At 42.1% G+C, this 15,360-nt stretch overlaps 1 protein-coding gene across 9 annotated transcripts in view; it reads right to left on the bottom strand.

Moving 5' to 3' along the window:
- SHANK2 (SH3 and multiple ankyrin repeat domains 2) overlaps positions 1–15,360 on the bottom strand; it is a 641,049-nt gene that overhangs the window by 19,391 nt on the left and 606,298 nt on the right. For 7 of the 9 annotated variants that reach the window (XM_073541764.1, XM_073541765.1, XM_073541766.1 and 4 more), the window contains 3 exons: positions 8,918–9,048; positions 7,675–7,786; positions 4,013–4,033 (listed from right to left, as the gene is read on the bottom strand). The exons of 1 other annotated variant lie outside the window; for it this stretch is intronic. In XM_073541764.1, coding sequence (XP_073397865.1) covers positions 4,013–4,033; positions 7,675–7,786; positions 8,918–9,048 — 264 coding nt within the window. The remainder of the gene's footprint in view (positions 1–4,012; positions 4,034–7,674; positions 7,787–8,917; positions 9,049–15,360) is intronic. One more of the 9 variants, XM_073541767.1, reaches the window with a different exon arrangement.

Below are 15,360 nucleotides of genomic sequence, written 5' to 3' on the forward strand. Positions count from 1 at the left end.
TTCACTGTTGGGATTGTATTGGGCAGGTGATGAGCAGTGTCTGGTTTTCTCCACACATACCGCTTAGAATTATCAACAAAAAGTTCTATCTTTGTCTCATCAGACCAGAGAATCTTATTTCTCATAGTCTGGGAGTCCTTCATGTGTTTTTTAGCAAACTCTATGCGGGCTTTCATATGTCTGGCACTTGTTTTTTTTTTTTCAGTCAAGATGGGGTGCAGAGTGTACATTAATGAGAAAAAAATTACCTTTTTTGAATTTACCAAATGGTTGCAATGGAACAAAGAGTGAAAAATGTAAAGGGCTCTGAATACTTTTCGCACCCACTGTATGTGTTCATATGAATTTGCCAATTGAATGCCAAGTGCAGTCCACAGTGGTGCACACAATTCTTGCTGACAATCGCTGTGGGTTGAACACTGCATTGGAATATGTGGGGGTGCAATATCTAAAGCAAAAAAAATGCTTCTTAGAAATTTAATTAAGAATTTCAAAAAGCTTGAGTGGCCCGTGTTTGGGAAAAAGCTGTATGATATCTATAGCGAGTGGTAATTGCAGCCATTTTTTATTGTCACTTTGTTAATGACTTTACATTATTCTTACATTGGTGATATTTTTGTCTTTTCTTTAATGTTTTGTACTGATTGAGTCCTTGACTAGTGGAAATGTCAGTGCTGACGCTGTTCAGTGTGCACCATCTTCTAGGCTTGAAACTATTTTCAAACCGTGACACCAATTTCAAGCAAAAAAAAACAAACAAACCACATTTTTGTTCACATCTCAAGCAGACCACACAAGAGCAATGAGGACACAAATGGAACAACAACGACGTGAGGAAGGAACATCAGAAACACAAATCTGACAAAACTTTGCTCTGTGGATGAAATAACATGAACGGATTCCAATAAAACATTTAGAATAAAACTGGGTTTAAACCTATTCTTAGAAGTGTTGTGAAAGTAAGACACATCTTGTCCACCTCATGAACCTAAGGGTATGTTTCCACGGTCCGTAATGGCAGCGCTTTGAACGCAGCAGATACCCGCTCTGTCCAAAGTGCTGCCGGCATTTTGTACGTGTGGTGATTTCGCATGTGTTCATTGAACACATGCAGAATCACCGCATTCTATACATAGGACGGTGCTATTTATCTTGCAGAGACTGTGCATCTCTACAAGATAAATACATCCTGCGGTCTATAAAGACGCACCGCATGTGCGCATACCCAGGTCTGCCACCTGCGTGTTTCAACGCATAGTGGAGCTGGGATTTCCTAAAATCCCATCCACTATGCTGTAACATCTGGACGCAACCGCTGTATGCAGCGCCCAATCCGCAGCATTTACTGAACATGGAATCATACCATTATTGTCCCCTCCACAGGACCATTAGTTGGGGGGCTCAGTCTGGACACATTTTTCTCAGTGGCTCATTGATTTGAGGGTTACTATACTATGTATGTAATGACCGGTGTCATTGTAATAAAAGAACCTTTCATCGGCTTTTTTTGCTTTAAATTACTTCCACCATTTTCTTTGCAGTTTGTGTCCTCATATTACCGCACAGCCCGGCAAACCTGACGACAAGTAACTTGTCCAGTACAATATGCAGCTCACATCAAGCTGTCTCACAAGATCACTGCTCAGGTGGGGCAAGATGGCTGATGACAGAAAGGACAGTATCCACATCGCTTAGAGGCTACGTGGACTGATGGTCAGGCTCACAGGATGCACTGGGGTGGTCTAGGCCGCCCTTGGGACAGTCTGCCATTGATTTACATACAAAGCAGGATATGTATAAAGTCAGGTATCCCAGGCTGCAGGGAGATGTATATGAGATGGTGGCAGCAATTTAGAGAGTTTTCCTTTAACGGAATATATTGCAAGGTTCTTGCTACCCCATCTGAGAGCAGCGTGATATAGGGGCAGATACCTTGATTCCACCAGTTTGTTATTTACTGAGCTGCTTGCTGTGGCTTTAATAAAATCCATTTTATCTGCTGCAGAGCTAGCAGTTCTCTGAATGCTGAGCTCTCTATAGCCCCGCCCACTCCACTGATTGGCTTATTTCTGCATACACTAAGCTTAGGCAGAAATCTGCCTATCAGTGGTGGGGGCGGGGTTGTAAAGAGCTCATCAATGTGGAGGACTACCTGGCAGCAGGTTTACAGATCCTCCAGTAATAATCTCCTACTAATAAATCAGTGATTTTATTAAAACAACAGTGCGCATCCCAGTGAGTGACGCATTTCTGGAATCAGGATCCCTGCACCTACATTATGCTGCTCTCAGATAAGATAGCAAAATTCTGCTGACAAATTCCCTTTAAGGGTTGTCTTGGTGAGGGAAGGTAAGGGAGATTATACAGTGGTGTGAGGGGTAAAAATGTGTCTTAATGCAATAAGTGTTCTCAGTGACTATTAATCTGGGAAAATGGAAGATGGCAGATGAGACGTAACACAACTCAATAGTACGAGTAACATATAGTTGATGATTGTGAGTTGGCCCCACAGGTCTATGTGCCGACTGCAGACAAGCGCAGGTGTCCAGGGATAGAGAGATACAGTGACCGCCATCCTTACAAACCTGTAGCATGGGCAGACAGCAGCGGTCTCTAGGGTTTTAACCAGACCGGCAGCTGCCCAAAGACAGGGTCTCTCCTGTTTTTCTATAGATCACTACAGGCCTCATTTATTAGTACTGTAGGGGCCACACGAGTCCAATACACAGACAGGCGATACACCGGGTATTATTTTACCAACCTTTTTTTTTGTTGTTGAGATTCTGTGAAACCTTTTGCATTGATTGTACAATCTGCAGTCAGACTTTGACAGTTGTGGGTTTCCGTCTATAGTATGTGAATTGATGCTGCGGATTTCACTCTTTGCTATAGAATCTACAAAAAATCTGCAGCATTTCCACAACATAATCTGCAGCGACTCCGATATTTTATCACGGACATTTTAGCGCTCATATCATGTATGTTGTAATAAAGGGTAATTCTTGCTGTATCACATATGTGGAATAGTACATGGAATACGTTGTAAGTCGCAAGCTATCAACAGATAATACTACTGCGGCACTTAAAGGGGATATAATCCTACAACATGATTAAAATTGCAATGTGCTTGTTAAAAAAAAAAAAAGCAAATTTGCAACTTACCATTTATTAAAAATTCTCTCCATTTTTAATTCTATTGTGTACTGCTAATTGCCTGGGTTACTGGCCACTCTGCCATTTCAAAGGTGGCCGGTTTCCTAGTCAATGAGCGCACACTTCATGCATGCTTTATGCCTTAGCGCCACTCTGAGGCCAACTGGATTGCTGAATCCTGTGGTCCTCCGATGCTTTCTCGGCTTGCATCTCGGGAGACTGCTCAGTTGCTACCAAACTGGCCAGAACTGTATTATTATTAACTGTATCTATCCTTAAGATAGATGATAAAACCCCTTTAAATTATGTTTTGCAGAAACTACTATTTTGAAGGATCTCTTATATGCCTAGATTCTGATATTATTCCTCAGAAATCCTACAAAATGGACCAACACACAAATTTTGCTTTTGTGTACATTTGTATTGCAAAGTGCATTCCTGGGCAAAGTGGGGACAGATCACACAATCAAGACTTATATCAAGACCTTTCCAATACAGTCGGGCAATGGCTGGGTTGTGTAAGGTTTATAATGCAGGGCGGTGTACCTGGTGTTGAAATAAAACCCGGGGTGCAGAGGAGTGGGATAGTGGGTGCAAAATGATCCGAATGCCCTGGTGTATGAACTCCAGTAAGCGCACATAGCTATTAGCATCACTGTGCGGAAAAGATTTTGGTGATTTTAAAGAAAAAAAAAAAACAAACAAACCACACACGCACAAGGTAATGAGAGGCATTAATGGAACTTGCCAATAATAAACACTAATTACAGCCTGCAAATAAAACAGCAGAACATGCAAATGACACGGTAAGACGAATCCAAGCATAATTGCACATCCTATAGTGTACTATGCTACTAACCTGACAGAGTGATTCTGCTGTCTGACAAAAGGAAATCACTTGTTAATTATGCAGAAAATCATTTTCCATTTTCGCTGCCTAGTCATGTAGCATTAGATTATACAGTATTATTTCAGCTTCAAACAGTGCGATTCATTTACTAACTGCAGATCTGATGACAGATGGAAGGAAACCGCGACACACAGACACAACGACACAAGCAGGGAGAGCATGGCGCGACCCAGACACAACCTGTGCCTTCATTGCTTGTGTCCATGGACATGGGAGTCTCTGGTTTGGTCAATATCTTAATCTCATGTTTCAAGGCACCTGAATTGGTCAAGCCTCAGCTTACAGGGTAGTTGCCTATAGATGTCATTAGAGTGTCAGCTCTTCTGGAGGGGAGCTAATTTTCACACATTTCCCAGGAATCATTGCCTGTAAGACTCAATATACTAGTTATCTCTCTGAAAGTTCAACAAGTGCTTTCCAAGAGCTACAAAGGGTATAAAGGCTGACCTAATGGGGCATCATCTTCCCAATTGTTTCTCTATTCAGTACTTTCCCCCACAAAACAATGGATGTCCATTTATTTATATGAGTGGACTCCAATGCTTAGGGATATGACCAATGGTAATAGCCAGGGCTTGCTGTAATGGGGCCCTTGTGATCAATATGTCTCTTAGGGACCCGATCAGAGCTGGGGAAAATCCAATAAAATCTTGTAACTTTGCTACTAATTCTGGGTATGCACAGAGGGCCAGTAATAAGGGTGGCAGAAGAAGCAGGGACACGAGGACCCTTTAACATATAAGATGACACTGTAATTATTATGGGTGCGACCCATTGAAAATTTAACATTGAGGCCCAGAAGCTTCAGGTTTTACCTCTATTATGTCTCCAGTACTAGATGACACCACAAAAACTACTGGACATTAGTTTCAGAAAAGTGTCAGAAAGCCCCTTGTCCCTGGCTGCAGTTTATTGTAAAAAACAAACTGTACTTTATGCCCCCTCCCCAGGTCCAGCACTGAGTCTCCGCTGCGGCTCCAGATGTCTGTTATTGCCTGCCGCACCAATGTCATGTCAACAGCACTGCAGCCAATCAGTGAGCCCTGCAGTTTGGCACGAGAGTGGCTGAGCTCACCGCCTGGCTGCAGTGCTGTTGGCATGAAATCAGCGCTGCAGTCAATAACTAATATTGGGAGCAGCAATGGAGACTTGGGGGGGGGGGGGGTGTAAAGAAGTTTAAAAAAACACTGAAAGAGGGAAAAGAGAAATCCCTTTTAAGCTACGTTTACATTTTCTGGCCATGTGGTTCAGTTTGTGCACAAAAGAAAAAAATAAGTGAATACCATGGGCAAGAGCTGTAAATTCAGTTGTATGTAGAAGGTTTTTGAGTATCTTCCCCATCCTGACATATTCTATATACCAGTATATACTCGCGTATAAGCCGAGATTTTCAGCCCATTTTTTTGGGCTGAAAATCCCCCCTCGGCTTATACGCGAGTCATATACCGGGGTCGGCGGGGGAGTCAGATCATACTGACCCCGCCTGGCGAGTCTCTGCAGCCCCCCTGCTTGTCCCACGGTCTACGGCGCCTGCCTTCAGCGGTCACGTGGTACCACTCATTAAAGTCATGAATATGCGCAAATTCATGTCTTCAATGAGCGGTACCACGTGACCGTTGAAGGCAGGCGCCGGAGACCATGGGAGAACGGGGCTGCAGAGACGCGCCAGTGAGTGGTGGGTATATGCGATATTCACCTGTCCCCGTTCCCATGCTGCTCGCCGCTGTCTGCCGTGACCTCTGTCAGTGATGTTCAGGTCATAGGGCGCGGTGACGTGGTTAGTGTGCGCCGCCCCCTCTGATGCCTGAACGTCACTGACAGACGACGCGGCAGATAGCGGCAAGCAGCGTGTGAACGAGGACAGGTGAATATCTCAGGTGCCGGGTCCTGAGCCAGCAGCGACAGCGGCACCTGTCCCCAGCGACGAGAGGCGAGTATGTAATTTTTTTTTTTATTTGCAGCAGCATATGGGGGCCTATTCTATGTAGCATCTTATGGGGGCCTATTCTATGGAGCATCTTATGGGGGCATATTCTATGGAGCATCTTATGGGGCAGCATATGGGGCCTATTCTATGGAGCATCTTATGGGGCCATAACCTTTATGGAGCAGCATATGGGGCCTATTCTATGGAGCATCTTATTAACCTTTTTGCAGCATTATATGGGGTGTATTTTGTATGGAGCATCTTATGGATCCATCATGAACTGTATGAAGCATTATATGGGGCTCCTGATTCAATATGTATATTCAAAAACATTTAACCTACTGATGTCTCAATGAATTTTACTTTTATTGGTATCTATTTTTATTTTTGAAATTTACCAGTAGCTGCTGCATTTTCCACCCTAGGCTTATACGTGAGTCAAAAAACAGCACAAAGGGAATAAAACACCCACAATTCTCACGATTGAAATATGTATCAGCAATAGAGAAATTCATAAAACATAACTTTTAATAAGTAATATAAAAGACAACCACTAGATGAAGTGAAGATAAAAAACACACTAAATCAAAAAGTCACTGACGCTTTTCGTCAGTTAGTGACTCTTCAAGGTACCTATTAGACAAGAGTCATCTTAGGAGGCAGCCCATATACTTGGTCAACATGCCCATTAAGTGCTAATAGGTCCCCTGAAGAGTCACTGACGAAACGCGTCGGGATACACAGGGACATAATAGGGCTTCTATTTTGAGGGTCAGATGTGGACTGCCCTTGTTAGGGCAGGAGTCATGGGGGTCAGGTTTGTTAGCTCTGACAGGGCTTGATTAGGGTCATTACCTTTTTTCCTGACCGTACATGAATCTGATGTGACATCTGCTTGGGGACATCTTCCACACATATGCAGTGAGATCTTTCCATTTTCTCAATATTGTGTTTATGGACTTATATATGATGTCTTCTTTTATGCATGAACAGGTTCTTCCTTGATGATTTTAATGGTGTAGAGGTTTTTTTTTATCAAAAATTGCTGTATTGCATTACCTCTAATAAGGAAACTGTTTATTGCTTATATTGGTTCTGAGCTTCATTGTCTCAGACCAAGTTTAATCTGTCCAGTCCTTCATATTCTTGGACTTTGAATGGTTACATGTATATATGCTGGGTGGTCTGTTTTTGTGATTTATACAGACACTCTTTGATATAGTCTGTGACTTTTTGATTTAGTGTGTTTTTTATCTTCACTTCATCTAGTGGTAGTATTTTATATTACGAGTATTAAAAGTTATGTTTTATGAATTTCTCTATTGCTGATACTTATACGTGAGTCAAGTTTTCCCAGTTTTTTGTGGCAAAATTAGCGGGGTCGGCTTATACACGAGTATATACAGTAATTGTTTAGCCCCCCCGTTTACAGTTATTGCTGAGGACTGTACAGGTCTTGCTTTCATGGGTCTGAATTACTCTTCAGCAAACTTGTAAATTCTCTTTCAGAGCATAGGCCAGTACATTTAGTAGATAAAACAGAGATCCCCTGAGCAGCAGAAACTCCAACGCAGTTTTACCTATGATATTAAGGGCAATGACGTCATGCAATGGTCGCCAAGTTGGAGCATAAAGTTAATAAAAAGGTGCACATAGAACACACAAAGCAGAACACGTCTCTTACCTATTGATTTTTGCCTTCGCATAGTGCCACGAGGTATACCCAGAAAAGGACCATGGGGGATTCCTGGAACAGTGGGTGGGATAACAGCGATACCCTGCCTATCATACATAGACTAAAACAGAATAAAATAAAAGACAACTCATGGAGGCGCGGAAACACACATGGCATAATTACACAATTGTCACAGAGGATAAGCTGCTTCTACTGCAAATAATACAATAAACAGAACATCGCCTTTCCTATGTGTACATATGTCTTGTACAGTCATTGCCCAAGTCCAGGTGGCGGCCATACATAGTGCCACTATCTCCAGTATCTAGAATGAGCGGGACTTTCTGTTCTCTCATGGCCGGCAACGAGCCTAAGCCTCATAGATTATGTTCTGCAGTAGGTGATGTACGGCATAAGCCACTGGCAACACATTTCAGTGGGTGATATACCATACTTAAGAAACCTTTAGGTTTTAAACTTTTACAAAACTGACGTTATTTCCTTTTGGCCGCTATCGACAGTCAAATGAGATCTTCTCATTTTGTGAATTTAAAGTAGAAGATTTTTGTCCATAAGCTAGCGCCAAAGAACAATATAGAAGTGTTTGTTTAATACCTCATTCACAGGGACCGAATCAAATGGTTTGTGGACAGAACGATGGGCAATAAGATTATTCTGATCTCCTACAATTCACATATTGTTTACACAGGGCAATGAGCTGCCAATGATGATGTTGATTTTTCTGCCGACATAGACTATCCTACTTTGACTGATTCATGCCATATCAACACGGATTGATAATTTGGAACAAGCCTATGAACAATCATTCACTGAATTATCAGCCCCTGAAAATAGACCTGCAGAAAAGATCTACTAAACATTACAGATGATGGAGAACTGGTGCCATCTATGCTTTTAAAACAACTAGGTTCACACCATGAAGATTTTGCAACATGTAGAAAATTGCTGATAATGATCCCTTACAGAAATTGGAAAACTTTCTTTCACCTTTAGATTAAACCTAAATTTTGCCTTGCCCCCCAATTATTAAATTGGGCCACGTATGGCCACCATAAGGATATAGGATGTGGCACTATCTTTTTACTAAACTTTAGCTACAATTCTGATTTCTATCTACTAAATGATCATTCTATAAAGTTTGTGCTCTTCCCTGGGTAGACTTCCACGTGGCCTTCAATGTAGTATGTCTAGACTTGGTGCATTGGTGTCTACCATGCTCTCTCCTACTCACATTTGTTTCCGTAGCAGGAGGGAAGCATCTACTGGATGGACGCTGTTTAATCGTGGCCACCCTAGAGTCTAATGGCACGTTGTCCACAGGTCTTAAAGGCTTTGATATGGGGGTAGAGTCCTCAGCTTTATCTGCAATACAAATCAGAAGTGCATGATCCATCAGGACCCTTCATATGAGGCCGTCAATGCTTTCAGGATTTCAGGCTTTAAAAATAATGTTCTTGAAAATAGAAAAAAAAATTGTGATCATTCCAGGCACTGCATGATCAGCATACTCAAGGCGTGCAAGCAGAACTGAGCTGCCATGATCGGAGCTGCATGCATGGTTGTAGTAGAAGCCTACATGCAGGTGACCATTACTTAGTGAAACGCGAATTACAATCCTCCTCTTCAAACACTCAACATCTGACAGCTGAACATCTACATAGAAACACAGAGAAAACCTTTAGCATAGACATTCCTGACAACAGGCTGTATTCCTCCTGAGCTGTGCAAGTGGTCTGTTGTGTTTGCCCCCCTGATCTTTGCATGTAGTTGATACTACAGACAGGCATTAAAGGGGCTGTCTGACTTTCAATCTTCAGCACTACTCTGATGCCTCCCTGGTTCATGCTTGTCTGGGAGAAGATGTGCTTCTGATGACTGACAGTTCGAGACGGTGACATGCTTGAGTTGCTGGCCAGAACTTTGCGCTTTCCCATGCTGCAAGCAGCATTAGAGGACCGTAGTGGCGCCGGGGATGGCCGGGTCCAGCGAAACAACCATCTTCAGAACAGCGTTTGCAAGCTGAATAGCAAACAACCTGCAAGAGCATGTTTCTTGCTAAGGAACTGGCCACCTCTGAGGTGGCTGGTAACTTCAGCAATAAGCTGTAAAGTATAGAATCAGAAATCCTTCCATTCTCAAGAACAGGGAGGATTTTTAACAAGATGTAAAATTGCAAAGTTGCTTATTGCAATTTTACTAATTTATTAAGTTGGACATCCCCTATAAATACAATGGTGCTGGTGGAGCTTTTAACCTCTTCACAAACACTATCTGCCAGTCTAAGCCCTGTTTCACACTTCCGTTTTTTCAAATCCGTCAAAATCCGTTGGTTTCCGTAAAAAAACGGATCCGCCATTTTTTTGCAGGATCCGTTTTTTTTGTCCCATAGACTTCCATTAGTGGGTACCGCGGATCCGTCAAAAAAACGGATCCGTTTGCATCAGTTTCCGTCAAAAAAACGGAAACGGATCCGTTTGGCGGACACAAAAACGGAAGTGTGAAACAGGCCTAAGAGAGGGCTCCTCACCTTTTACGATTACTTGTTGGATTTCCTCTTCTTTTTTGAGTTTCAATTAAACCCTTAGTGTATTTTTTTATCCTCACATTAAAGAGGATTTCTCGTCTCTAATAACAAGTCCGTTTTCGTAACTATTTGAGTTTTAAACAATCCTGGCTAATCATTTCTCATATTCCTCTTCTATTCCTCATGGAAATGTATGAATAAATTGACAAGTATGTGGTACTAGTTAGGGGTCTGTACATGCACACTTGGCACTGCTTAATCATCGATCCTCCTCAGACTTTGTAGAGACGCGCACCTTTGACAAAGCAGGGTAAATTTCCAGGAAGAGTAACAGAGTGATAGCACAACACTGAGGTCTAAGGAAATCTGCTATTCAGCAGTATTCAGACCCCTTTACATTTTTCACTCTTTTTTGAATTTACCAAATGGCTGCAATGAAACAAAGTTCATTTTTTCTCATTAATCTACACTCTGCACAGCTCATCTTGACTGAAAAAAACCCAGAAATATAGACATTTTTGCAAATTTATTAAAAAAGAAAAACTGAAATATCACATGGTCATAAGTGTTCAGCCCCTTTGTTCAGTATTGAGTAGAAGCACCATTTGAGATAGTACAGCCATGAGTCTTCTGGGGAATGATGGAACAAGTTTTTCACCCCTGAATTTGGGGATCCTCTGCCATTCTTCCTTGCAGATCCTCTCCAGTCCCGGCAGGTTGGATGGTGAACGTTGGTGGACAGCCATTTTCAGGTCTCTCCAGAGATGCTCAATTGGGTTTAGGTCAGGGCTCTGGCTGGGCCAGTCAAGAATGGTCACAGAGTTGTTCTGAAGCCACTCCTTTGTTATTTCAGCTGTGTGCTTAGGGTCATTGTCTTGTTGGAAGGTGAACCTTTGCCAAGTCTGAGGTCCAGAGCACTCTGGAAGAGGTTTTCATCCAAGATATCTCTGTACTTGGCTGCATTCAAGTTTCCTTCAATTGCAACCAGTTGTCCTGTCCCTGAAACTGAAAAACCACCTCCAATAGCATGATGCTGCCACCACCATGTTTCACTGTTGGGATTGTATTGGGCAGGTGATGAGCAGTGCCTGGTTTTCTCCACACATACCTCTTAGAATTATCACCAAAAAGTTCTCTTCAAAAGGTCTCATCAGACCAGAGAATCTTATTTCTCATAGTCTGGGAGTCCTTCATGTGTTTTTTTAGCAAACTCTATGCGGGCTATCATATGTCTTGCACTGAGGAGAGGCTTCCGTCGGGCCACTCTGCCATAAAGGCCCGACTGATGGAGGGCTGCAGTGATAGTTGACTTTGTGGAACTTTCTCCCATCTCCCTACTGAATTTCTGGAGCTCAGCCACAGTGATCTTGGGGTTCTTCTTTACCTCTCTCATCAAGGCTCTTCTCCCACAATTGCTCAGTTTCTGGACGGCCAGGTCTAGGAAGACTTCTGATGGTCCCAAACTTCTTCCATTTAAGGACTATGGAGGCCACTGTGCTCTTAGGAACCTTGAGTACTGCAGAAATTCTTGGCCAGATGTGTGCCTTGCCACAATTCGGTCTCTGAGCTCCTTGGCTAGTTCCTTTGACCTCATGATTCTCATTAGGTCTGACATGCACTGTGAGCTGTGAGGTCTTATATAGACAGGTGTGTGCTTTACAAAACAAGTCCTATCAGTTTAATTAAACGTAGCTGGACTCCAATGAAGGAGAAGAACGATCTCAAGGAGGATCATAAGGAAATGGACAGCATGTGACTTACATATGAGTGTCTGAGCAAATGGTCTGAATACTTATGACCATGTGATAGTTCAGTTTTTCTTTAATATATTTGCAAAAATTTCTACCTTTCTCTTTTTTTCAGTCAAGATGAGGTGCAGAGTGTACATTCATGAGGAAAAAAAAAGAACTTTTTTGAACTTACCAAATGGCTGCAATGAAACAAAGAGTAAAAAAATTTAGAGGGGTCTGAATATTTTTCATACCCACTGTATTTCATCAATCGGTCCAGGCCAGAGCTGGGAACATGGGGAAAAGCTTCTTATACATTGTGGTCAGGCCATTGTGATTATATTGATGAGGAATCTGAAGATGGTGACGACATATCGCCACTCGCCTGTCTCCACCGGAGTTTGACTAGTGTTGAGCGATACCATCCGATATCAAGAAATATCGGATCGGATTGGATCGGCCCGATACACAAAAAGTATCGGGTATCGCCGATTCCAATACCGGAAGTCCCATTCAAGTCAATGGGACAGAAATATCGGATTTAAAAAAACCCTTTCTTTCCTTGTACATCAAGTTCGGGAGGGGGGAAGAGTGAGGGGGGAAGAGTGTGGGCGGTGTCTGGGCGGACACTGTGCGTGTCTGTGTGTGCGGGCGGGCTCTGTGCGGGCCTCTCGGGGGTCTGTAAGGGGCTAACGGGGGTCTGTGCTGGCTGCCGGCGGTCTGTGCTGGCTGCCGGGGGTCTGTACGGGCCTGCCGGGGGGTCTGTACGGGCCTGCCGGGGGTCTGTGCCGGCTGCCGGCGGTCTGTTCGGGTCTGTACAGGCCTGCCGGGGGTCTGTGTGTGTGTGCAGCCATCATTCGATAGGACTACAAGTCCCATCGGGCGATGCCTGCTACAATAACAGTGATTGACACATTAGCCAATGATGGGACAGTAGTAGTCCCATCATCCGGCTAATGTGTTGAATGTATAAAAAAAACAAAAACACATACATACTTCATATATACTACATTCATATAACATACATACATAGTACATTCATACATACTACATATATACTACATTCATGCAACATACATACTACATACATACTTCATATATACTACATTCATACAGCATACATACACACTACATATATACTACATTCATACAGCATACATACATACTACATATATACTACATTCATACATACATACTACATATATACTACATTCATGCAACATACATACATACTACATACATACAGCATACATACTAGAAACATACTACATTCATACAGCATACATACATACTACATATATACTACATTCATACAGCATACATACATATATACTACATTCATACAACATACATACTACATATATACAACATTCATACATACTACATATATACAACATTCATACATACTACATATATACAACATTCATACATACTACATATATACTACATATATACTACATTCATACTACATATATACTACATTCATACAACATACATACTACATATATACAACATACATACTACATATATACAACATTCATACATACATACTACATGTATACTACATTCATACAACATACATACTACATTCATACAGCATACATACTACGTATATACTACATACATACTACATATATACTACATTCATACAGCATACATACATACTACATACATACAACATACATAAAACATGCTACAGATATACTACATACATACTACATAAAATACATTCATACAATACATACATATAGACATACAGTACATATAACAGAGTACATACTCACCATTACTTGTCACATTGTTCCCCGAAGCCAGCGTCATCTGTGAAAAAAATATGAAAAAAACAAACCACCAAATACTCCCTGTTCCGCAGAAATCCACGAGTGTCCCACGCCGATCTCCCCTGGAGAACAGCAGCATCAGCAGATGCGACCGTTCTCTAGGGGCTCCAGGAATCCAATGATGGGAGGTAGGTACCCTTCCGCACTGTATTCCTCCGCCACTGTAAAAAAAAATAGTCCCTAGTCTCACTTTATGGCAAAAGCTGTGTGGGAACAGACCACAGACCCCTGGCAGGCCCGCACATCATGATGACATCATTTCAGCAGCCAATCACAGCCACAACAGTGGCTCATTGCATTATGGGAACTTCCGATTCCGGTATCCGATATTGAAAAAATATCGGTACTCGGTATCGAAATTCCGATACTGCAAATATCGGCCGATACCCGATATTTGCAGTATCGGAATGCTCAACACTACTAGTGACTATGAAATGGGACATATTCTTGTAATCTCAGCGAGTAATGGAAGAAGTGCAGTGAATTTATAGCGAAGCTTATCTCAGTCAAGCAGAAAGCACCAGACAGAAGACTCTCGAGATCCGAGAAGGGTAGCATCTAAAAGGATAGCCAAAACTGAAGGAGGCAAAGACAAGACAGCTTATATTAAACCTCAATCAGGCAGAAGCTCTAAGGGAACGGAGATCAGAGCCGACTTCTCTAGATTTCAATGATGTTGTAGTTAGTAATAGTATTATGTAAAGTATGTATGTATAGTATTATGCAAAGGTTTGTTCATCTAGTTGAATATTGGAAAACTTTGTATCCCAATATTTATTGCATCCCTGAAGGCAAAGAAGGGGTGACCGACAGTGAACATTGCTGACTTTCAGCATTAGGCTGAAACTCTTCAGTACTCTATGATTGTGTATGCAATATAAAGCCTGAAAGGGAAAGTTCCCGAAGAAGCTGATAAATGCAGCACCAATATTTGTCATGAAAAAAGACGTCAGCATTAATATCAATAGCACTGACACCATGAACACGCAATAGGATGGGGGTGTGAATACCGTGACTTGCTGTCAAAATAATGTAAAGTTCACGAGTGATATTCCCTATTATTATTAGCCTCAAAGCTAGTCTTAAGTGTAAGTGAACCTATGGAGTGCCATGAAGAGTTAACCCAATGCTCATATATCTCTGGCAGTCCGTTGGTCATTGAATGGAGCGGAGGTGCAAATACACCACTTCTGCTCCAAGTCCCACTCTCAGGATTACATATGAAGTTATTGGTCAGAAAACAGCTCATTATTCCATCAAAATGATCATTACTACAGTAGATGTAGAGGAACTTTCATGTGAATCTCCACAATTTACCATCATATATTGTTCACGATACAGAGCTCTGCACAGGCATAGAGCTAAATAGTACAAAACAGGCTCCCTGCTACCACCACCAGGGGGAGCTGGTGTGTATACAGAGTGCAGTAAGCTCCCTCTAGTGGTGGCAGCAGATAGCCTGACCTGTATTATTAGGGAATCTGTCAGCATGAAAATGGAATCCAGTCTGCATGGAACCTATCCGTGATTTACAGCTTTCTTATACGAGTGTGCAAACAGATTTTTTTTCACACAAAAC

This window comes from Dendrobates tinctorius, unplaced genomic scaffold (genome assembly GCF_039654945.1).
Source record: "Dendrobates tinctorius isolate UK_male_01 unplaced genomic scaffold, ASM3965494v1 ptg000124l, whole genome shotgun sequence".
NCBI classification, from domain to species: Eukaryota; Metazoa; Chordata; class Amphibia; order Anura; family Dendrobatidae; genus Dendrobates; species Dendrobates tinctorius.